Source organism: Hemibagrus wyckioides, linkage group LG10 (assembly GCF_019097595.1).
Source record: "Hemibagrus wyckioides isolate EC202008001 linkage group LG10, SWU_Hwy_1.0, whole genome shotgun sequence".
Lineage (NCBI taxonomy): Eukaryota > Metazoa > Chordata > Actinopteri > Siluriformes > Bagridae > Hemibagrus > Hemibagrus wyckioides.
In genome coordinates this window covers 3,804,763-3,829,673 of record NC_080719.1, presented here as the reverse complement: position 1 = coordinate 3,829,673, position 24,911 = coordinate 3,804,763, and the positions used below count along the sequence as shown (strand labels likewise).

Here is a 24,911-nt window from a genome sequence, read left to right as displayed (position 1 = left end):
AAGCTAAAGCTATTATTAGCTTTAATAATTAAAGCTAATTATAGCTGGTGCACTTGCAGGGTTTTGTTCCGCTCTTGGCTGTGTATTTATTTTTTTGTAGCTGTTGTCCAGCCGAGCTTCGCCCATCTTCTATCTCTCTTGCCCTGAGAGTAAAACAGGGCATAGCTGCTCTTACAGGAAATGAGAAACTTTTTAAACGTCAATTCAGCCAAAACCAGTTTCCTCCCGAAACGTCGGAGGAAATCAGTGGGCTGATGATGATGATGATGGAATGATTTCATTGCAGATTATGAAGCTCACTTGAACAAGCCGCACGTCATGCCTACAGCCCGTACGTCTGGAGCTCATCCCAAAGTGACGACTGGTTCAGGATTTAGAGAAGATCTACAGTCGACTTCCTCCAGCTTCCCTGAATCTGTGGATGAGTTACTTCTAAAAAACTCACCTGTGAACGATTCACCTGAATCACAAGCCTATAGCAACTCAAGCCCTACCACTGCAGGTGCTTCTTTTTATTTATTTATTCATTTTGACCTTTTATTCGCTTGATTTACAAACATTTGTACGTGCAAGTTTAAACAAATTCCTTCTCTCCCTCCGCTGTCTTTTGTCCTAGTTGGCCTGATCGCTTTGCTGACCACCGTCTTCGCTTTCCTGCTGCTCGCTGTGGCTGCCATCTGTTACCTCAAAAAGTAAGTGATGGCTTAATTACTGAAATCTCTTAAATCAGAAAAGACTTGTAAATTCTGAAAACCTTTTGATGCTGAAGCTTTAGAAACGGTTGCACATAATAATCACACTTTACTGTAGGTACAACGTGGGCCGGTGGAACAAAAGTCATCAGAGCGAGAGAGAAGAGACTGAAATTTGTGAGAAAACTGGAATGGAGTCTCGAGCTGAGGTGAAAAACCAACACGATATGACGTCGGAGACAAACGACGTGAGCATCGCCATCAAGCCGGAGGATGAGACTGAAGAAGCATCTCATTCCACATCAGATAGACCCCCACACTGAACTCGATATCTGCTGGAAAACCTTCACACAAATGTATTTATTTATTTGTTCAACTGACCAAACATTTTTTTCTTCTACTTTGATTTGTATTGTATGTGGTGTTTCTCCCTTTTGATATAGATCATTTTCCTTTTATTGTGATTTATTCTATTATTTGTACAATCGACCCAGGTTTATGAATATGAATGTTTTTTTTAATAAATATTTTTTGGCTGTCAGTGGAGTTACTCAACCTCAGAATTATTGACACACCGATCAGGCATAACATTATGATCACCTGCCTTTAAATATTATGTTGGTTCTCTCTTGCTACCAAAACACAACTGTGTATTCTGACACCTTTCTATCAGAACCAGCATTAACTACTAAGCAACAGTAGCTCGTCTGTTGGATCGGATCACACGGGCCAGCCTTCTCTCCTCATGTCCCTCAGTGAGCCTTGGCCGCCCATGACCCTGTCACCGGTTCACCACTGTTCCTTCCTTGGACCACTTTTGATAGATACTGACCACTGCAGACCGGGAACACCCCACAAGAGCTGCAGTTTTGGAGATGCTCTGATCCAGTGGTCTAGCCTTCACAATTTGCCCCTTCGTCAATCTCGCTCAAATCCTTACACTTTCCTGCTTCTGACACATCAACTTTGAGGAAAGACGTTCACTTGCTGCCTAATATATCCCACCCACTAACAGGTGCCATGATGAGATCATCAGTCTTATTCCCTCTCGGTGGTCATAATGTTATGCCTGATCAGTGATCCGGCTCGGACCCTTGTGTAAATTGAAAAAGGTGTACTCATGCACAAACCTAACATTTATAAATCCATGTAAAATGTTCTGCCCATAGACCATACAGAATGTCTGTTAGACTGTTCATTCAATAAACCATGTGGGTGCCAATACTTTTGAAACTGGCACTTTTGCAGTAAAAATCTGCTCTACTTAATAGAACACATATAAAATAATACTATTACACTAAACACACTTGTCCAATACCTTAAATCTCTCAATATCACTCACTGCACGTCACCCTTTTAGATTCATCTCTATGAAGGGTGCCAATACTTTTGGAGTTGACTGCGTGCATCGATTCAGCTTTAAAAGAAGTTTCGTTTCAGACACTTTTCTTTCCATCCTCCTAGAAAATGATTTATTTATCATCATTATAACAATATAAAGATACAATTTCTTCTTTTCTCTCTCTCTCTGCATACTATTCGGGATTTTTTAATAAAGAATAACGTGCTATATATCTTTTATATACATTATGTGCAACATCGTACGAGTTCTGAGATCGATGGAGGAAAAAGGCCACTAGATGCAGCGGGTGTCGGGGTGAACATACAGCACATTAGCTACGTTGTTTTCAAGTTCTCATAGTATCTGATACATTCAGGAAATGAGGTCTAGTGTTTATAACCTTCGCTCAGCGTCGCTGGGTTCGAGATTTCATTCTGGTGTTGGTGAGAATCCAGTACCTGTGTGTATATACACACATATATGTGTATATATATATGTATGTATGTATGTGTGTATATGTATATGTATATATGTGTGTGTGTGTGTGTGTGTGTGTGTGTGTATATATATATATATATATATATATATATAAATATAAAATAATAATGCACATATTCCACATCCAACAATATAGAAGCCTGTTTCTGCCACAGAGGAAAAAAATATGAATTAATTGTGATTTTCTCACAATTGCGACTTTCTGAATTTTTTCACGTCCCAATTCTGATATTTTTTTCCCTTCGTTATTACGATTTTTTTCAGTCGCATTTCTCAGTGTGTGTGTCTTTCAATGCCATCAGACAAGTAAGCCTGTAACCCCAAAACAGATGGCAGAAAAAATAGTCAGAATTGAGAGATGATAAAGTCAGACATCATTCCCTTTTTTCTTCTTCTTCTTCTTCTTCTTCTTCTTCTTATCCCTCCATGTCTGAAACAGGCTTCCATGCAAAACCACTATAAAACCTAATCTATAGTTTTCCATGACTCGACTCATTGATTAAGTAAGAAGGGGGCGCCGTTGCATCGTCTTTCTCCAGCGCGTCTCCTCAGCCCCTGACGCGCTTCATCTCTGAGGACGTATTGCCCAGTGCAAACCCGCAGGCCACAGTGAACACGCATGCAGACCTGGACTCATATGGAAGACTTACAGTGTGGATTACAGTGAGGCAGGTTGTTTTTTTTCTCTTTCTTTTCAATCCCCCACTAACCCGAGCAGCAGCAATTTAGTAATACCTGATGTGTGCAGTCTTGTGTACAAGGCAGCATGCAAGTGTGTGTGTGTATGGCTACAGTCTTATGGCAGTGTGTGTGTCTTGCTCCGACTACGTCTGCGAGCCCAGGGCCTCGGATTTCACCGCGTCCACCAGGAAGCTGAGCTCGTTACACAGCGTCTCGTGTCTGTAGGCCATGCGGATCTGCGCCACGTTGGTGCGCCGGATGTCGTTCCCTTTGGGGCCGTCCTTCAAATAGTCGGAGCCGAGGAAGTGCTTTTTCTCCTGTCGAATAATAACAGTAATAATAATAATAATAATAATAATAATAATAATAATAATAATAATAATAATAATAATATAATACCTTCCTATTTACCATATATAGAAGACCCTATACATACTACATCGGGTCTAATTATGGTAGTGTATGGTATCTAGCTACTTAAAAGAGTCAAATCAATTAGAAGAAATGATCGCTGTATATGATACACCATCGCTATACAAAAGATAACGTAATGAGTAGTGTATTATAAACCTGTGATTTGCTATAGGAAATGAATCAGCTTCTTCTGACCGATCAGAATCGAGAATTCTGAATTCTCAGGTATATAGAACAGAGAGCAACACGGCTCAAGATGGCTGTGCTTCCTTTTGTTAGAGATCATTTCCGTTTTGGAGCTGTGAGGACGCTACCTGGTGAGACAGGCCGCTCTGAAGCACGCTGTTTCTGGCGATTTCGCATAAATCACACGTGCTCAGCTTCCAGAGCTGGGCTGCTATAGCGTACTCCTCCATCAGAGCTTCCTAAAACACATCACAGCAAGTTGAGTGAAGTTTTGACGGCGCTACTTACGATGTATCCTGCTTTTAATGATCCTTTACAAATCACATATAATATGCAAAGTATTTCTGAATGGTGCTGTGGTATTTTCAGAAGAAATTAGTGTGAAAGCCTAATCTTAAAGTTAAAGATTTAACAAAGTTTTGTAATTAGACACATTTATAATCACCAGGCATAAGTTCAGATAAGTTAACTTAAGCAGATCGATTGCAAGGGTGCAATTCTTCTGACTTCTGTTGCTAAAATTCAGGTTGTATGTCGTAAAATTTAGTAACACTATTAAATAAAACCATTTCTATATTCATTACATAATGTAACCAAACCCACAGAAACAGGGGAGGGGGGGGGCACAAACTTTTGCACTCGGCAGTATTTCATTCCTCTGTACCGGTTGAACCTGATTGCTCGGATGCAGTGTGTCATTTGCACGTTCTGACCTTGGTGTAGTGGAACTGCATGGGGTCATCAGTGGACAGAGACACACACAGACCCTTGTGCAGGAACTCTCGCAGCGGGTTCTTCGAGTACTCCAAGAACAGACTGTTGTTACTGAGGGGGGACATGGCGATGGGTACCTGGGCCAGGTAGTACAGGTACTGCAGGACGGGGCTCTGAGAAGACAAGAAGACAAAAAAACACACACCATAACACACATTATGTACAATATAACAGCAAATCAGTGTGGGTCTAAATATAAGAAAAATAAATAAAAATATTTTAACAAAAAATTAAATATTTAAATAAAGAAATAAAAAATATTTAATATTAAACCAGTATACTTGCATCCAATAATAATAATAATAATAATAATAATAATAATAATCACCATCAGAAAGAAAATAATAATTTGGCTTTAAGTCACAGTGCAGAAATTAAAATAATATTTTTTAATTATTAAAATTATTTATTTTCTTTTTTTTGTGGTGTAAATATTTCTAACATAGGGTAATAAAATCAATACAGTCAACTGGTGTGAAATCTGTTATTAAAAAAAAAAAAAAAAAAGTTAAATATTTAGTCTCAATAAAAGTTTTATAAGGAGATTAGTGCGTTTTTATCGAGCATCTTGGAGAATCTTGTTCAGTTTTTTGGAGACTCTGTTTCCCTTTCCCCAGCAAAACCCAGCAGCATTCATATTTTTTTTTTCTGTGAAAAATGGTATTTAAAGTTATAAAATGAGCATCTATACATGAGAATATATATATTTTTTATTATTATATAATTACATATAATAAATATATATTTATTAATAAAATATAATTAAATATATATATAATAATATATATTTATTATTTTATATTTTTATTTATTATTAATATATTTACTAAAATCATATATTTATTATTAAAATAAATAAATAAAATAAAAAAGGGTGCCTTTGCCCAGTACCATATATATATAATAGAAGCACAGCCCAGATTATATATATACATAAAAAAAAATTAAAAATGTAAAAAAAAACAAGGCTATAATGTTTAAAAAAACATTTCAAAACTGAACAAATATTTTCTGAAATAAAATAATATGAAGAATGAAGAACTGAAATATATTGTGCGGGTCAGTGTGATGGCCATCATCGCTATCACAAAGTAATGAACAGAAGGATTCATAAAGGTGTCCAGTGGCATGCGATAAGCTAATGGAAAGTGGTGGTTGAGAAGAAGCAGGAGAGAGTGATAGAGCCAGAGAGAGAGAGAATGAGAGTGAGTGATGGAGAGTGATATAGAGAGACTTTAGAGCACTTTACCTTCTTGAGGTTGAGGCCGTGTGAGATGTTATCTGCGGTGAGAAAAGCCGACACCAGATGAGTGATGGAGCCGGCCTCGCCGCAGTGTGGACGGAACTGGAAGGTACTCAGACCTCTCTCCCTACACACACACACACACACACACACACACAAATGTGGTGCCAATGTTTGCATAACTGCAGCTCTAGGTAACTGTCTATCATTTTGTGCAAACTTATGCACCGAGCAGTCTATACTGTGTGTACTGTCACTATATGGTGTGATGAAGCACCTACTGTCATTCTGAAGTTGATTAGTTTCTTATAACAGCATGCCATGAGGTGTTTTAGATGATGTGTTCTGTGAATGAGTTGTTACTATGGAAACAACAATGTTTTGTAACAAGCACATTGATCTGTGTGTGTTTATATATAAAACTGTAACCCTATAGCACACATATGCCACTGATATTTATAGAATAGATTCTCACACACACACACACACACACACACACACACACACACACACACACACACACAAACACACACACACAAACACACACACACAAACACACACACACACTCCCATCCTCCAGAGATTATTCAGAGTGCCTCTAAACCCTGCAGTAAAACGGCTCCTCTCGGGGGAACGATTAAGACCGACCCCATAATACCCGCATTAGCGGTGTGAGTATCATGATCATCTCCCTATTTTGATAAATGATGTCATACGCTCGAACAGAATGTTCCGGACCGGGCTTAGCAGAGAGCGCTACTTACTTGCGCAGGTTGTTGAGCACCATGATGTTGGCGTACATGTGGAAGAGGTAGTAGCTGTAAGGCGGGTTCTCGCCGGTGGTCCATTGCTCAGGTTTGGGGCTTTTGTAAGAGAACATGTGATCACTGTGCTTGGACTCGTCATCCACGCTGTCAAAGCCAGTCACCTAATGGACGAGAGAAAGACGAGCTTGATGAGGTGAAAAAGGTGTGTGTGTGAGAGAGAGACAGAAATACAGAGCTGGGCAACAAATGCAACTTAACATTAATGTGATGAATAGATGGATTTAGATTTTTCTTTCTTTCTTTCATTCTTTTTTAACGCCATGCCAATTTAGATTTTTCTAATCAAATTTTTCTAATCTAGGAGCTAGAAGCTGAAATCTGATTGGTCAGAAGGTGTGGAATTGTTTTTTTAAGAACAGCGGCACTGAAAGCCCACAAAATTCAACTCACAGGTTTATATTCATGCTCACATTATAATATACCACCATTTCTATAGGGATAAAAAAGCAAAAGAAAAATATATGATTAGGGATAAATATTAATTTAATTTCAAACTTTGTCATTTTTATTCTATATTTTTATATGTCCGTGAAGCTTTTCTGAGACAATGGTTTAAAAGCTCTATACAAATAAAATTGAGTTGAATTGAACACTTTGGGGCATGCTGTTATAGAAATAAACTGCTGTTGTGTGTGTGTGTGTGTGTGTGTACGCTAATTTAAACCCACTCACATATTTGAGGAACACATGCAGCTCTTTGTGCTTCTGCGGATTCACCGTCGCCTCAAACAAGGGGAGGAAGATGTTCTCCAGCATCTTGGCAAAATTTGGAATCAGCTTCCGTGACATAAAGATATCACTGTGAGAGAAATATTTTAACTGTTACTACAGTATATTACACATTGGAGATCATACCGTTTTGGCTATTTTGGTCTAACTCCAGTTTCCATACGTTTTTCCACATTTTTTTTTTTACCTTAAGATATAAATATGCGAGATATAAAATATAGATTAAACAAATATTTCTCTATATACAAAATACAGTGGAACCTCGGCATACGAGTTTAGTCGTTCTGGAGGCGAGTTCTTAAGGCGAAAATGTGTATTGAGAAATGAATTTTCCCATCAGAAATAATGTAAATGCAGATAATCTGTTCCAGCCGCGCAAAAATATGACCGATACGAAGCGTATGGAAACTGTACGGCTGCTTACAAAGAACTGACCCAAGCCAAGCATTCCATGTCAAGGCTCCTCACAGGAAGTCGTGCCACCAAGCTTGGGCTAAAAATAGAACAGAGCACCCACGCCAACAGTCTGTCAACATGGCTTTCAAAATGGCTTGCAATGACTGGAAAAATATTCGTAAACTAGCTTCGCTTGACGTTTCACTGAAGCTAACAAGTTTTTAAACAGCTCCCAGACGTACACACAACTTAGCCGTTCAGTACGGTTTGTTCGTATGCCGAAAACGCAAGATTTCGTGCAAAATTTCAATTCTTAAGGCAAGAATTCATAAGGAAGAGCATTCATAATGCCGATGTTCCACTGTACCTATGGAGGGTGAAAATAATTTTGATGCTGGGTGTTGCTCTGATTCTTACTAAGAAAGCAAAAATAAAAACGAAATAAATAAATAAATAAATCTCCTAATGCATTCTAACATTTATTTTAAAATCTTTTTGTAAAAACATGAGGTTGAGGTTACTCTTGCTAGACACTTACTAGATTCTGGGCACCTGAATGACCCAGCGCATGTTGGGGGAGTGGACTTTATGCTGAATAAACCAATGAGCAAGGCTTTCCCACTCCTCCGGGGAGCGTCCGTAGATAGAGAGGCGGGGCTCGGCATGCTGGTATTTACTCTCCTCCAGATCATGAGCGACTTCCTGTCAGTACAAGGGGCGTGAAATTAGAGGAGACTGATGCGTAAGATTTAGAGAGAGAGAGAGAGAGAGAGAGAGAGAGAGAGAGAGAGAGAGAGAGAGCGAAAAAGAGAGCACAATAGAGAAATTTTGAGAAAGACCGAGAGAGAAATTCAGAGAGAGAGAAAGACTGAGACAGAGAGAGAGCATGAGAGACAGAGAGAGAGAGAGAGATTGAGAGCAAGAGATTTAGAGAGAGCAAGCAAGAGAAAGAGAGAGAGATAGAGAGAGAGACAGAGTTCAGTGGAGACTGACACTGACAGTGTGACAGAGAGAGAGAGAGAGAGAGAGAGAGAGAGTGAGAAAGAAGGAGAGGGAGAGAGAGCATGAGAGAGAGAGAGAGAGAGAGCGAGAGCAAGACATTTAGAGAGAGAGAGAGAGAGAGAGAGGGAGGGAGAGAACAGAAGTGAGAGAGAGAGAGAGATTTAGATGATTGTACCTTTATCAGTAGTGCAAAGTACTCTCCTTTTATGTAGTTGTCAGATTTCAGGTAGATTTCTCGTAACTCGCTCGCTCCCACAGGATTATATTTGGAGTTGAACTTGTCAAAGCGATGAAACGTCTGCCTGCCCTGTGAGATTAACGTCAGCTCGTGTTAGTCAAAGAGCAGAGAATAAAATGTTTTTCAAGGCAGGGTTAGATAACTCACAGTGCTGCGTACCAGTGGGCTTAAACATGCGTTACTTATAAATAGTTAAACGATTTTATAAGAGAAGTGTTTTATTCCTCTTCTACCACAGCAACTTCCTAACACTAGCATATTGTATTTATTTTACACCGATCAGGCATAATATTATGAACACTGAGAGGTGAACACACAGTGCAGGACGGGTCAGGGCTGTTTTGGCTGCAAAAAGGGGACCAAAGTAAAATATTAAGCTGGTGGTCATAATGTTATGCCTGGTCAGTGTACAACGCCATCATAGTTTTTATCCATTTATAGCTACACATTGCTCTCTACATTTCTCACTGTAATAAGACCTTCCAGAGAAACTGGAAAAATAGAAAATTTCTCTGCTACTAAAGGAAAAATTGTAAAAGTTTCAGCTGACCGTTGTGAAGCATCAACACTGGAGACTCCTTCCAAAAATCTCCTTGTGTTTTAATCTGATCATGTGGAGCATCCATTTTTTGTCCCTTTTAATATAAACCTGTGCTTTGCTGTGAACTACTGGGGCTACTTCTGACCAATCAGAAACCAGAATTCAAAAACATCACAACCAAGACTCATGGGTTAATGTAAGGACGTTAGGGTCAGATCAGATCTGTACGTTATTGAAAACAGATAAGTGTGGGGTCAGTGAAAAACCAAATCCTGTATCATGACAGTGCCAAATGCCAAGAGGCACCTGGGAGCGCTTACAGCATGGACGTCCAGCGAGTCCACAGTGAGGTCATAAGGGTCCATGTTGAGGTTGTTGAAAACCTGTTTGAGGGTCAGTCTCTGCCCGGCTTTCTCCAGGACCACGCGCTCTGCGTCCGTCTTATAGGTGGTCTGGATGAAGTTAAGCAGATGCTTCTGGTTCATACAGGCAGCAGCGTGGATGTGAGTGTCTACCTGTGAATCACAGACAGGATGGATTAACGAATACGGAGCAGAGAACAGGAACGTGAGAAGTAACGTAAATGCAAATCGCACCTTCCTGACGTTATAGAAATCTCGATGTGGGACTCCTTTGAGTTCTTTAAGCTCAGCCATTTCATTGAGCATCTCATGCAGGTAGAACTTTGAGCTCAGGAAGTTCAGGCGTCTGTGGCAGTACGTCTTTCTGGCCCGGGAGAAAAGAATCGGGAAAATCGTGAACGTTTGCATGTTTACATACTGTTAGGTTGAACTGGATTCCTTTAAAGGAGCAGTCAGTGTTTTTAGCAGTAGCGAGATAAAGCTAGTGGTGTTAAAATAAGAAGACACACAACCTGCGCCTTCAGTGGTTCTGTCAAAGCCACGCCCACTGGAGGCGCGGTTTTAATGATTGACAGGTCTCACTGTTCTATTTGATATATTTTAAAAGCTTGTGCTGTGCAGACCGCACCGACTAAATCACTGACCGCACCTTTAATGCTAACACGCACTCACGTGGGTCCGTCTGCGATCATGGCTAGGACGTGGGTCATGTCGATGGCGAACGTCTCGAGGTCAGGGTACGGCAAACAGTGGGGTCTGTTCTCCCTGACAGCTGTGGCATTCTCGTACACGTGTATAATCCCGTCCCTCATTTTCAGCTCGTAGTTCAGGTTCTCCGGAATGTTCTCCATGCTGTAGGGATCCTCTCCTTCCCGAGGGCATGGGCAGATGTCTGTGCAGCGAATAGCCGATAAATAAATCAGATAATGTTTCTAAACACATTTCATGTCAATAGTGCCCAAGCGCTGAAGATACCTGGCAGGACTTCATCTTCTTCTCTCCACTTCAGGTTCTCAGCACTGCGCAGGAACCGGGCGGTGGTCTGAGGGAAGCGGTGGTACGCCAGCTTGGAGTATTTCTCCCGGATGAACAGCGCCTTCAGAAGACTTTTAGCCGCTTGCTCGTAGTCTTCCACAGTGATCTGATGTGAAGTTTAGTCAGTGATTTTAGCTAAAGATCTTCAAAGCCACACCTCCAAAAAACTACTGAATGAAGGCAGACACACCTTCTTGGTCCGCCTCATGCAAATTTCGGTACAGTGGTCATCCATAAAAATCACTGACCGCTCTTTTAACCGGCAATCAGACAATTAAACTGAGTGAGTAAACAAACTTACCCCAGCACAGTAATCTCCACTGATGGTGACTCTCTGGTACTCGGGGAAGTTATCTGGGATGGAGGGACAGGTGGAGGACGGAGACACCAGCGGAGTGGGCGTGGCTCTCGCCCAGTCCACACAAACGGGGATTTGCATGGACTGAGATCGAATCATCTTTAAACTCTTCTTCCTGCACATCACAGGAGAAACGATCTTATTTTAAAGTGTCTCATTTTCAACAGAGTAATATGTTAGTGCGCCATCTTCTGCCTGCAAGACAAACTGCAGCTTTTCTGTGACTCTTTCCTGTGCATGAGTTGAGTGTAGTGTAATGGGGCTAATTTCTGGGCTGGAAAAATGTGAACAAAACCCTGAAATGAAGAACTAACAGAGATCTAAATATTGTGGCTTAATTTATTTCCTAAGGTATCTCTAAACCTATGTTATCGTTACCCCTTTTTAGAAGCATGGTGGCAAAATACAGACTTCACCTTTAATCATGCAGTTTATTCGTTAATAACTGAATTAATCAACAAATTTAGATCTCTGTGTGTTTTCTAAAGACTATAGCAGGAGTTTCTTGTTTTCTGTTTATTGTTTTGTTTTTTGTGTGTCTCAGCAGACTTAAAAAAACCACATGGCTCTTTTTTAGACAAACTTAATTAAACACTGTATTTATCCAATCGTACAAATATGCAAATTAGAAGAAGAAGAAGGTTAAGGTGGGGTTTAGGAATGTAGAGTGTGAAAGGTCAGATTATGAAGAGTCAGGATTCAGTGTTAAACCCAGGTAAAGTATGAGCAGTGTGAAACCTCAGACTAGACAAACCCAGGATTGTTTACTCAAAATTCACTTAAATTAACTATTTTAAGTGTGAAAAGCCCGGTATAAGAGATATAGACTCTAACACTAACACCTCCCCCGCTGCTCAGTGACCACGCCCACCTCTTGGCCGTCTCCTCGGAGTGCTGTTCGGCCAGTTCTCTGAGGAGCTCCCTGTCCTTGGCCTGCTGAAGGCCGATGGGACAGTCTTCGGGCACGGTGTACATGGAGATGGCGTCTTTGTTCTCCTCCTCCTTCAGCGCAGAGGCGTACACCTTCTCGGCCAGCAGACGCACCTCCTCGTCCACGTCACTCAGCGTGACCTTGGGGAACTGCCGCGGCATTTCTGCAGGAACACAACAAACGCTATTCACACTGCACCAGCACGTGGTACTGCAGATAGCTCTTAAGATCTTAGTAAACCAACGAAGCTAGCCGGTTGAATCTATTCCCTCATTCCAGAGACATTCATTCCAGCTCTATTCATGACACATTCCTCTGGAAGATCTCTTTTGTTTGGGGATCAAAAGTGCCGCAGGGAGGCCTCTCGGTTACTGAAACGCTCGTAATCACCCCTGGCGTTCAAACAGGCGCTCGTGTGTTTATATATATGTATTTATATAGTTGATGGATCCTGTCAACATGATGGCTGGAAATAGCATTGGATTGCCTGGTGAGATCTGATACTACGCTCCTGTGGTGCTGCCAGAAAGCTGGTTAGTGGGTCAGAAAAACACTCATCTATAATTACGCATATGTATAAACCCGTAATGATAAAACAAACACACACACACACACACACACACCAGGAGGATAATAAGAGTGAGGGGGAGGGCCCTAAATAAGGGGGAGGAGTAAAGAGTTACTAGCATTCACAGTGTTTTATCGGAATGAGAAACGACGGCATGTTTGCATAAACCATGTCCTTTTGAAAAAGAATGCAAATTAGACAAATGAAAAACTGTACGTAAAAGTAAAAGTACGACACACTATAAAATACAAAATATTTGCCTCCTCATCTTCCTAATAGTGCTAACACTACTACACTAATAATAATAATAATAATAATAATAATAATAATAATAATAATAATAATAATAATAATAATAATGCTAAGAATTTTTTATGAAATGTAAAATTTCACACTTTGTGAGTACTTTGGTGATTTATTTATTTATTTTCTAAATCCAGCCATTCAGGAGCTGGAACACTTGAAGTTGAGATATAAATACTAAGTTTAATAAATAAATACACAAATAAATAAAAATAAATAAATAATTTGCAATAAATAACAAAATTTGCAATAAATAAAAAAACTTATTTGACTCGTGTTCCTAATAGTGGTAATACTACTTCTAATAATGATTGCTAATTTAATAATATTTTTTGAAAAATGAAATCAATCTTAATTAAACTGTTTTTTTAAAACTGAAATCGAATTTTTTTTTAAAAAAAATAAATAAATAAATAATAATAAAATAACACTGCTGTGACCTTTTTTCCAGCAAACTAGCTGCTGAAACACTCGAAAACAGGTAAAAAAAAAAAAAAAATTATATATATATATATATATATATATATATATATATTTGCTATAAACAAATAAAAATGTGTTTCATATTCCTAATAGTGGTAATATTACTACTACTACTACTAATAATAATAACAATAATAATTTCTAATAATTAAAATATATATATCTTAATTATAGCACCTCTTGTTTGGATCAATTAAAAACTGAACAAATAAAATAAAACTTTTTTTTTTTTTTAAATAAAATCCAACAGTGTCAACCTTTTTTTGCCCAATCCAGCAAACTAGGTGCTGAAACACTTGAAAAAAGTGTTTAAAAAATATATTTGCAATAAACAATGCAAAATTAAAAAAAAAAAAAAAAAGTTCTCATGTTCCCAGTAGTGCTGTAATATTACTACTAATAGTTTCTTTTATTTAAAAAAAAAAAAATTAAATCCATCTTAATAAATCCCTCTGGCTGTTGATTAAAATAAATATACAATTTAAAAAATGTCACACTTGTGATTAATGTGGAGACGTTTTGAAATGTTTTCATTTCAACTTCAAGAGAACAACAAACGGGAACATGAGAAAAATAGCAGCGTAGACGCTGCATGTTTCTGGTCTCTTTTGTTTGTTAAATATTGAACCTTTAGAGAGAGAAAGAAAGAAAGACAGTCAGAGAGAGAGAGAGAGAGAGAGAGAGAGAGAGAGAGAGACACAGAAAGACACAGAGAGAGAGACAGAGGAACAGAGAGAGAGAGACAGAGAGAGACAGAAAGACACAGACGGAGAGAGAGAGAGAGAGAGAGAGAGAGACAGAAAGACACAGACGGAGAGAGAGAGAGAGAGAGAGAGAGAGAGAGAGAGAGAGACAGAAAGACACAGACGGAGAGAGAGAGAGAGAGAGAGAGAGAGAGAGAGAGACAGAAAGACACAGACGGAGAGAGAGAGAGAGACAGAAAGACACAGACGGAGAGAGAGAGAGAGAGAGAGAGAGAGAGACAGTTCAGTGTGCTGCCTGTTCTTCCCTGTAATATCAGAGTGATGATGTTGGTGATTAGCAGCACCGCTGTTCAGCCTCTATGTGAATTAAAGCAGGGTGAGGGTGGGGTACGAGACAAAACCCTCTCATCACTCCTATTCCAGTGCCTCTGTATCCGGTAACACACTCTTAGTTCTGCCTTGGCTGCTATCAGGATGCCGGTTCCGTCAGTGTGAGAACCCGCGCCAGCCTTCGCTGTTCTCTCTCACGCAGAAATGTCAAGGTTTGCATTCCGGCCAGAGCGGTTACGGAGCACGCATTCCTGACGTGCCTGCGTCGTGTTGCTTTGTGCTGCGCTGCTCTGCTGCTTTTCCTCTCCTCACTCGCTCTCTCGTTCACTCGACATGTCCCAAACCAGCACACACACACACACACGCAAGCTGCTTCATACCCACTCCAGACTAATTCTAATTCAATTCAATAATTCGTAATCTAATTGAAAGAAAAAAAAGGATGCAGTTTTAAGAAAAGCCGGGAGCTTCTTGCTTTCTGCAGTGTCATACAGCCTAGCCTGTGCTGAAAGCGCCGTAGCGTTTCTTAGCTCTCCCGCGCTGCCGAAGACGCGCTATGACCCTCTAATGCACGATAAGAAACTCCACATCTGCGCCCATTAATCTTCCTCCTACGCTACTGGATCGATCGCGTGTAGAAGTGCGCTCATCCTTACCATCAGCTCCTGCCACAGCCATCTCAGCTCCTGCTTCAGCTCTGAGTGTGTGAACACGTGAGTGTGTGTGTGTTTGTGTGTGTGTTGTGTCTCAGGTCCGGTCGAGCTCTGAGTCGCCGATACGTAGCGTGCAGTGCTTTTGTTTTCTTCTGCGTCCCTGTGTCTCTCTATTTTAAGAGGCCAACGGCATCATTTTTCGCAACAGCCTCTAATCCTGAGCGCCTGTCAACACACACACACACACACACACACACACACAGACCTCCAGCTAGCACCGTAAGCCTCGCGTAAACTGACCTTAACATTCCCCCCCACACACCCCCAGGTATAATCTGTTCCTGTTTTCTTCAGGATCACCGCACAGCTTCGCCCGTCCTGTCCTTTCCTGCCAGTCATACCCCCCCCCCCTTTCACCTTCACTGGGATAAATCTTTAAGACTCAATGCTAATTTATTCCTTTCTTCTGGTCACAGTATTATTTTATCGTTCTGATTTAATCCGAATAAGACGACTCGCTTGTTTTGTAAAAGATTAGTGCTTTTTTTATCCGTCAGTTTTTCAATACTGTGTATTCTAGTAGTCTAGACAAATTTGTAATACATGACGGCTAACACTAGGGGGCTCCCCAAACTGTCGTATCTGGAATTCTTGTGCGAGTTTAGTTCTGCAATCTGATTGGTCAGATGCTGCTGAATTATTTTCTTTAGACCCATTTTCTGTGATGTTTTTTTTTGTGGGCGAAGCTTAGGTGGAGGCAGAAAGATTTCCCTGACCACTTTACAACCGGAAGTTATCAAGTTTTGTTAGTTAGTTTTTAAACAATGACTGGTCAAAATCCCAATTTATCTGACTGTGTTAGGTCACTCCGCTGTCCAGGACCACAAATGTTATTTGAAGAAATCAACAATCACAGAACCAGATTGGCCGACCCGTACACGCTCACTCGATGGATGGACGAGGTGACCGGATGACCTCCGGTTGAGTGAACAGACATCTACATCTATCTAATAGAAAAACTCAAACGCTTCTGTTTAGAATGGGAGACGACACAAACAGTTTCCTTTGTTTAGTCTATGGTCATTAGCTACCAGTTAGCTAACTAACACGCTAAACAGTTAGCGTTACATGACAAATTATTTAACTTGCTCCCCAATTTCTGATGAGGTCGTTTTATTGCCTTTAACCACAGCTGTCCTCGGTTTTTTGTCTGGCAATGACAGCAGGCTACGTATTGGTTTGTATTAGCCGCTTCCAGTTTTCCCTCATGTAACCCCCCGGGTCCTACTCACAACTGTCTCGAACCCGGGTCTCCAGCACGGGAGGTGGGTGCTCTAACAAGGAGGCTAAAGACTGCAGCCTCTCGCATCAGTTGCTAGTTGCCTCTTGAAATCAGGGAAGTGAGGTTTACCTGCACAGCACTTACCGCTGGCCTCCTTTACACTTAGCTTTGCCTCCAGCTAGCGCTGTGACATCGGCGCAATAAGGGCCTAATAAGGTTTATAGTACTGCGCTTGCTCCGATACGTTATTGTCTCCATAGCAACAACTTACACAATGTATTACAGTATGATGGAATATAAGGAGACGTTTATTTAACGTTTAAGGAAGGAGGCGCTAACAATCAGATATAAACACAGTTGTAAAGCTAATTTTTTTCCCCGTGTTTTGTCTTTGAGAGAAAGTAAAAAAAAACTAGTGGGGGAGCTAGCTTCTAGCTGCTTTAACGTGAGTGTTTCAACATCGAGGTGGAAACCAGAATCGAATCCGGAGCCACTTGAAAGTTTGTGCACCCTTCACAATTTTCTGCATTAATTTGACCGGATATGTGACCAGATCTTCATCCAAGTCCTAAACCTTTTTAAAACCAGAGCAGAGAACCCGGTTAAAAAGATGACAAAAAAAATTCCGTTTATTTATTTATTTATTGTGAAATGATCCAATGAATGAATATATTTGTCTGTGATATTTTGGTTGAAGTTTCTGCTGCTCAGTCACATCATTTACTGAAAACAAGAATCAACACTGGATCATTTTACATAATAAATAAATGTAAAGAATGATGTGTTTGTGTTATTCATTTAGTTGGGTTCTCCTGATCTACTTTATCTACTGAGATCGAAGATCTGATCACGTTTCAGGTCACATATGCGCAGAAAACTATAAAACCTTCTAGCAGCACTGTACATCATTACACACTCAAAATGTCCGAATGCATAAAAAACACTAAAACACAGTGGAACCTGAACATACGAGTTTAATCCGTTCTGGAGGAGAGTTCTTAAGGTGAAAATTTGTATTGTGAAACGAATTTTCCGATCAGAAATAATGTAAATGCAGATAATCCGTTCCAGCTGCCCAAAAATATGACCAATATTCCCAATACGAAGCGTATGGAAACTGTACGGCTGCTTACAAAGAACTGACCCAAGCCAAGCATTCCATGTCAAGGCTCCTCACAGGAAGTCGTGCCACCACGCTTGGGCTAAAAATAGAACAGACCGCCCACACCACCAATCTGTCAACAGAACGCATGCTGAAGGCAACGTTGTTATCGTGGGCTGAGTCTTTCCAAACAGCTTTCACTGAAAAGGTTTTCCTGACGCTAACACGTTTTGAATGGCTCCTGGACTATGTGCAACTTAGCCGCGTTCGGTTGGATTCGGTTCAGTTCGATGTTTGACGCATAAAAGAGTTTCGTGACTCGTGATGTGTATAAGAATCGATTGTGTATCGTACCCCGGCACTCGACTGACTCGCGCCACACTCCGCGTGAACTCTCGGCTTTAACCCTGGCGCTTGGAAAACGAGCGTCGAGGCTCAAAATAAATATTCCTGCCGGTCAATAAGCGGGCTTGTAACAGATCCCTGTATTAGTCTCTGTGCAACAACTGCAACTTAGCTGATGACACAGAGACTTGTGACACAAACACACACACACACACACACACATAGTGCAGAAGACACGCCGGCTCTGTTTACAGCATGAGGAATAAAATAATCCTCTCCAGTATGAAAGCTCGAGCTGGGTACAGTGTATACGAGACGACCGTGTTTGTGTGTGTTTGTGTGTGTGTTTGTGTGTGTGTGTGGGGCAGGTGTGGGCAGGGTGGGTGTTATGAGGATTACGTGAGCTGCCTGTTGTTTGTTCTGTTTGCTTCTAATTACTGGCGATCGTCTCAGCTGCCTTTATCTGCCTCACTAAACAAGGCTCTGGTCCACATGAGCTGACTCCGTGTTCTGTCTTCATCACCGTTACCTTTCTCACGACGCCCTTTTAGATCTAAACATAGAGATCAGCAGCTTCTCCAAAGCACTGACCAAATACACGTGGTCATTGCATCATAAGATTACATTACATTAAATAAGCACCTGCTTAATATAGTGTACGTTCTCCTTGTGCTACTAAAACAGCTGACTGGTCAAGGCCTGGATCCCACAAGACCCTTGCAGATCATGGTAGCTTAGTGATTAAGGTTGTGGGTTGTACACTAAGCCAGCACTTCTGGGCCCCAGAGCAAGGCCCTTAACCCTCAATTGTATAAAATGCAAGTTAGATCAGATTCAGACTTGTTATTTAGGAGGCGGGACCTCCACGGATCAGACTTGTTATTTAGGAGGCGGGACCTCCACGGATCAGACTTGTTATTTAGGAGGCGGGACCTCCACGGATCAGACTTGTTATTTAGGAGGCGGGACCTCCACGGATCAGACTTGTTATTTAGGAGGCGGGACCTCCACGGATCAGACTTGTTATTTAGGAGGCGGGACCTCCACGGATCAGACTTGTTATTTAGGAGGCGGGACCTCCACGGATCAGACTTGTTATTTAGGAGGCGGGACCTCCACGGATCAGACTTGTTATTTAGGAGGCGGGACCTCCACGGATCAGACTTGTTATTTAGGAGGCGGGACCTCCACGGATCAGACTTGTTATTTAGGAGGCGGGACCTCCACGGATCAGACTTGTTATTTAGGAGGCGGGACCTCCACGGATCAGACTTGTTATTTAGGAGGCGGGACCTCCACGGATCAGACTTGTTATTTAGGAGGCGGGACCTCCACGGATCAGACTTGTTATTTAGGAGGAGGGACCTCCACGGATCAGACTTGTTATTTAGGAGGCGGGACCTCCACGGATCAGACTTGTTATTTAGGAGGCGGGACCTCCACGGATCAGACTTGTTATTTAGGAGGCGGGACCTCCACGGATCAGACTTGTTATTTAGGAGGCGGGACCTCCACGGATCAGACTTGTTATTTAGGAGGCGGGACCTCCACGGATCAGACTTGTTATTTAGGAGGCGGGACCTCCACGGATCAGACTTGTTATTTAGGAGGCGGGACCTCCACGGATCAGACTTGTTATTTAGGAGGCGGGACCTCCACGGATCAGACTTGTTATTTAGAAGGAGGGACCTCCACGGATCAGACTTGTTATTTAGAAGGAGGGACCTCCACGGATCAGACTTGTTATTTAGGAGGCGGGACCTCCACGGATCAGACTTGTTGGGTTGAGAGAGCCCAACAGTGGCAGTTTGGCAGTGCTGGGGCTTGAACCCCAATCTACCAATCAACCAATCAACAACCCAGAGCCTTAACCACTTGAGCTACCACTGCCCACTGTAATGGTGTATAAGAATTCAGCAAACTGTGTGTCCTTTCTATCAGAGCCAGTATTCACTTCATGCTACAGGACCAGACGGACTAACCTTCGTGCATCAATGAGCCTTCAGTGTCCATTTTGGAGATGCTCTGACCTCTAGCCCCAACTTCTAGCTACCACAATCTGGATATTTGCAAAGTCGCTCGAATCTTTACACTTGATCATTTTTCCTATTTCCAAAACATCAGCTGTTTTCAGCACTTGCTGCCTAAATATAATCATCAGATTCCACTGACCACTGAGATCAAAAGTCAATACTATCCACTTCAATTAGAGTATATATATTTCCGTAAAGCTGCTTTCAGACAGTGTACACTGTTAAAAGCGCCAAATATGTATACTAAAAAAATGTAATTGAAAAATAAGATCCATCCAGATCCAAGCAGCTGATCAGTCTGTTATGTGTTTATTTATTTTTCAGCTGTCCCTTTCTACCTTTCAGAAAAAGTTAGATCGAGCGCTGAGATCGTTTTGGAGAAACAAATAGGCAAAACCAACAGAACACAGAAGCAGTCATGATAGTGGGTGAATATGAGGAGCTCTGTGCTTAAGCTGTAACCCTAAATACAACATTTGATACAACAGAGTCAATAAAATGTGTCTCATTTGTTCAACAACCTTGGTGGAATTTAATATTTCAATCAATCAGATGATCTCACTGCAGTATCGTCCTGTTTCTTCATTAATCTCAGATTGGTTTCAGTGAACAGCACATCCTGCGTGCAGATCCTGTTCGAAGCTCGCTAATAAACACCCAAGGACCCAAACACCCATGTCCACGGCAGATCCGAGTACGCTGTGGTTTAATGGGATGAAAGATTAACGCTCGTTAGAGAACAGGATTTTATCACGCTATAATCAAGACGCGGGAGGTGGACGGTGGGGGTGGGGGGGGGTATTAAGTGTTCGTCTGTCTGGTAACGTTTGTGATATGATATTTTCATACTGACGTCTCTAATGCATGGGGGTCCTGAAAATGAAGGAGTTAATATCAGTCCAGGTTATTCGCACGACTGAGCAGGAAACTAGATCATCATGGAGAAGAAAAAACAGAGGAATAAGGCAGTATGAAGGAGAGAGGGCAGAGAGAGAGAGAGCGTGAGAGAGAGAGTGAGTAAGAGACAGAGAGAGAGAGAGAGAGAGAGAGCGAGAGTGAGGGAGAGAGACAAAGAGACACAGAGAAAGACAGAGAGAGAGAGGGAGAGCTATAGATAGAGAGCAACAGAAACAGAGGAGGCTCAAATGAGAAAAACAAACAACGAGGCAGCGAGAGATAGACAGAAGAGAGGTAAACAAAGACTCACAGAGAGTGACAAAAACAGTAAACAGACAGACAGACAGACAAACATAGAAAGATAGGCAGACAGGCAGAAAGAGAGACAGACAGACAGAGAGAGAGAGAGACAGAGAGAGAAAGAAACAGAGAAACAGACAGGCAGAAAGAGAGACAGAGGGGGACAGAGAGAGAGAGAGAGAGACAGAGGGAAAGAGAACAAATGGATGCAAAGCTTCTCTTTATGATGATTAGTTGGCCTCTGAAAGGGGGCGTGGTCTGGTATTCCAGATATCTTCTGAAATTCAATACCATAAGTCTGGGGCAGTCGTGGCTCAAACAGTTAACGCTCTGGGCTGATGACTAGAAGGTCAGGGATCAAGCCCCAGCGCTACAACTACTGATGGCGGACCTCAACGTCCTAAGCTGGACTATGCGAAGAAAAGAACTTCACTGCACTGTAATGTGTACATGACAAAATAAAGCCTACTACATCATCTTCTGAAGTCTAGCTAGCGGTCACTTCCTCCTTCTTCTATTGATAATGAAACAAGAGGGCAGACTGGTGGCAGAAACTTTCATCAAAAAGCCAGGGAGCAAAGAAAGCTGTCTATTGTCAGTATTTAATATTAGTTTGTAGAATACGTGGCCCGTCCACTATACAAGTCCCAGGGTCATGAGTGGCCAAGTCTCATTGAGGCACGTGGGAGTGAAGGCTGGCCCAATCCAACAGACAAGCTACTGTTGCTCAAATTGCTGAAGTGGTAATGATAGAAAGGTGTCACAGTGTATGGCACCAGGATGCACTATGGAGAGAAGGCGAGCCAGCGGAGGCAGTGTCATGCTTTGGACAATGTTCTGCTGGGAAACCTTGGGTCCTGCATCCATGTAGATGTTACTTTGACATGTCCCACCTACCTAAGCATTGTTGCAGACCATGTACACGCTTTCATGGAAACGGTATTCCCTGATGGCTGTGGAATCTTTCAGCAGGATAATGCGCCGTGCCACAAAGAAAAAAAGGTTCAGGAACGGTTTGATGAGAACAACAACAAATTTGAGGTGGTGACTTGGCCTCCAAATTCCCCAGTCCTCAATCCCATCTGTGGGATGTGCTGGACAAACAAGTCCAATCCATGGAGACCCCACCTCACAACTTAGAGGATTTAAAGGATCTGATGCTAACATCTTGGTGCCAGATCCCACAGCACACCTTCAGGGATCTTGTGGAGTCCATGCCTCGATGGGTCAGGGATGTTTTGGCAACAAAAGTGGGACCAACACAATATTATGCAGGTGGTCATACTGGAACCAGTTCATGATGAGGCTTGAATAATGCAGCTGAATTTTTTTTCTTCTATTGATAATTAAAGGTGTATTGGTTTAAGATTAGACTTTAATGTCATGTTACGTCTCTAATAGTTAGAGAAGTCTGAATTTTTGAACACCGCCTTTTTTGTTTTCAAAGCTCCGCCCCCAGGTTTTGATTGACAGGAGGCACATCCAACCACAAACAAGCATTCTGGTGCAACTTAATACAGTTTTGCAATATACTCAACGAGTGCTTTTTAATGTTTTATTAAGTTCTTCCTGGCTATTTTCTCGAAGGTAGTGAGAAATACACAGTGTATAATCTACTACAATTTGCCGTAATGGCTCATAAACTCCAGAGAGAAAGAGAAGCGATGTGATAAGCTAGTGGAGTCGAGCTGTAATAAACTGAACTGAGGTTCAAGGCTGTGTTCCTGCGCTCTCTTCCTCATTGATCAGGAGGAGGAGGAGGAGGAGCGGATCAGATGACTGGCTGAGGGATTTGAGCTTTATGGAAGATTAATGCGATGCAGCCCAGATCTTAATGGTCTCAGCTCGAGGTTGTGGTGATAATGTCAGACAGAAGAGCTCGGGCTCTTGTGTGGAGGCATGGATACGACTCGAAACACAGGAGGAAATGAGGCACACTTGGAATCGATCGCTAGGCCAAGCAGTCAAGCACATTGGGGTCGAGCAATAAGAGCAAAAACAACGACGTCCAACAAAAACACAATCCCTAATCATGTGTTTCTTGTTTCTTGACTTGTAACCAGTACCATGTCCTGTGAAAATATTTGTGATATAATTTCAAATATTTTCAAATTAATGTCCAGAAAATATAGGAATTAATGAGTCCAGTTATCCGCATGACTGAGCAGGAAACTAGAGAGAGCATGCAGAGGAGTGGGAAAGAAAATCAGGGAGAAGAAAAAAGATAATAAGGTAGTATGAGAGAGAGAGAGAGAGAGAGAGAGAGAGAGAGAGAGAGAGAGAGAGAGAGCACAAATTGACAGAACCAGAGAAGAGATAGAGATAAAGAGAAGAGAAACAAAGGAGGCTTGAATGAGAAATAAACAGTGAGGCAGACAGATGAGAGGGAAACTGATGGACAGAGACAGAAACAGAGGAGAGATGAACCACAGACAAGAGAGTGGCAGAATTCTTAAACACAGAGAGAGAGAGAGAGAGAGAGAGAGAGAGAGAGAGAGAGAAAGACAGAGAGAGAGAAAGTCACAGAGAATGGGGGAAGATGAAGGAAAGATAAAGATAGAAAGCAACAGACACAGAGGAGGCTCGAAGGACAAAGAACCAGTGAGGCAGTGAAAGATAGAGAGAGAGAGAGAGAGAGAGAGAGAGAGAGAGGCAGTGAGAGATACAGATGACAGATAAACAAAAACAGAAGAAAGATAAACAGAGACAGAGACACAGAGTGACAGAAACAGTAAACACAGACAGATAGACAAACAGACACAGAAAGATACAAACAGGCAGAAAGAGAGAAGGGGACAGAGAGAGAGAGAGAGAGAAACAGACAGACAGAAAGAGAGACAGAAGGGGCAGAGACAGACAGAGAGAGACAAAGACAGAGAGACAGACAGAGAAAGACAAAAACAGAGAGACAGACAGGCCAAAAGAGAGACAGAGACAGACGGACAGAACGACAGACAAGCAGACAGAGAGGCAGAGACAGACAGTGACACTGAGAAAGACAAAGAGACAGACATGCCCAAAGAGAGATAGAGACAGACAGTGAGACAGGGACCGACAGTCAGAGAAAGACAAAAACAGAGAGACAGACAGGCAGAAAAAGAGATAGACACAGACAGAGAGACAGGGACAGACAGAGAGACAAACAGAGACAGACAGAGAGACAGACAGAGACATAGACAGACAGACAGAGAGAGAGAGACAGCTGCCCACCTGAGTCTCCTCTGTTCCGCTCTGTCAGAGGAAGAGAAGCGCCGCCTCGCCGCATGACGAAGAAAACTGCAACCCAATTATTTATCATTTATTATTACAATTAAATCATATTACAATCACCTTATAATACTGTCAGACGTGCAGATGTAAACACACACACACACACACACACTTATTAAATCCTCAACGCCACAATAAGGTCTAAAGCCTCCGTGATTAAAAATATCGTGTTTTATCAATATAAATAAAACAAACTCATCAGTCCATCCTCACAAACCGCTTACCTTTTACTTCACTGTATTCCCTTTATTATTCCCTGTATTCCTCCTCCTCCTGCTGCTCTCTCTCTCTCTCTCTCTCTCTCTCTCTCTCTCCCCTCCTCTTCCTCCTCATTAATCTCCCGAAGGTGAACAGGAGAAACAGCAGCCGCTTAATAGGGCGGAATCTTTAAA

The 24,911-nt window shown here is 41.7% G+C and overlaps 2 protein-coding genes across 3 annotated transcripts in view; one reads left to right on the top strand and one right to left on the bottom strand.

Annotated features, from left to right (window-relative positions):
* mrvi1 (murine retrovirus integration site 1 homolog) overlaps positions 1-1,233 on the top strand; it is a 54,531-nt gene extending 53,298 nt beyond the window's left edge. Inside the window, exons 45-47 of the mRNA XM_058400558.1 lie at positions 287-502; positions 617-692; positions 811-1,233. Coding sequence (XP_058256541.1) covers positions 287-502; positions 617-692; positions 811-1,015 — 497 coding nt within the window. The 3' untranslated portion in view covers positions 1,016-1,233. The remainder of the gene's footprint in view (positions 1-286; positions 503-616; positions 693-810) is intronic.
* An 816-nt stretch (positions 1,234-2,049) lies between these two features.
* On the bottom strand, positions 2,050-24,842 carry ampd3a (adenosine monophosphate deaminase 3a). Of its 2 annotated transcripts, XM_058400560.1 has the most exons (16): positions 24,744-24,842; positions 24,460-24,525; positions 12,190-12,412; positions 11,262-11,433; positions 10,901-11,066; positions 10,598-10,817; positions 10,160-10,289; positions 9,884-10,078; positions 8,960-9,091; positions 8,321-8,484; positions 7,330-7,456; positions 6,595-6,758; positions 5,837-5,957; positions 4,527-4,700; positions 3,942-4,052; positions 2,050-3,530 (listed from the first exon to the last, which is right to left on the bottom strand). In XM_058400560.1, exons 2-16 carry the CDS (start codon positions 24,512-24,514, stop codon positions 3,357-3,359), a joined length of 2,328 nt encoding a protein of 775 aa, XP_058256543.1. In that variant the 5' UTR covers positions 24,515-24,525; positions 24,744-24,842; the 3' UTR covers positions 2,050-3,356. The 2 variants fall into 2 exon arrangements, with proteins under 2 accessions (XP_058256543.1, XP_058256545.1); XM_058400562.1 differs by lacking the exons at positions 24,460-24,525; positions 24,744-24,842 and adding an exon at positions 15,294-15,483.
* Positions 24,843-24,911: the final 69 nt, after the last annotated feature.

Excerpts from the sequence above, each read along its gene's own strand:
- ampd3a (XM_058400560.1), bottom strand. The coding sequence starts at position 24,514 with ATGCGGCGAGGCGGCGCTTCTCTTCCTCTGACAGAGCGGAACAGAGGA. Across the intron at positions 9,092-9,883 it reads ACTCGCTGGACGTCCATGCT|GGCAGGCAGACGTTTCATCG; the intron begins GTAAGCGCTCCC and ends TTAATCTCACAG. Across the intron at positions 4,053-4,526 it reads TGCAGTTCCACTACACCAAG|GAAGCTCTGATGGAGGAGTA; the intron begins GTCAGAACGTGC and ends GATGTGTTTTAG.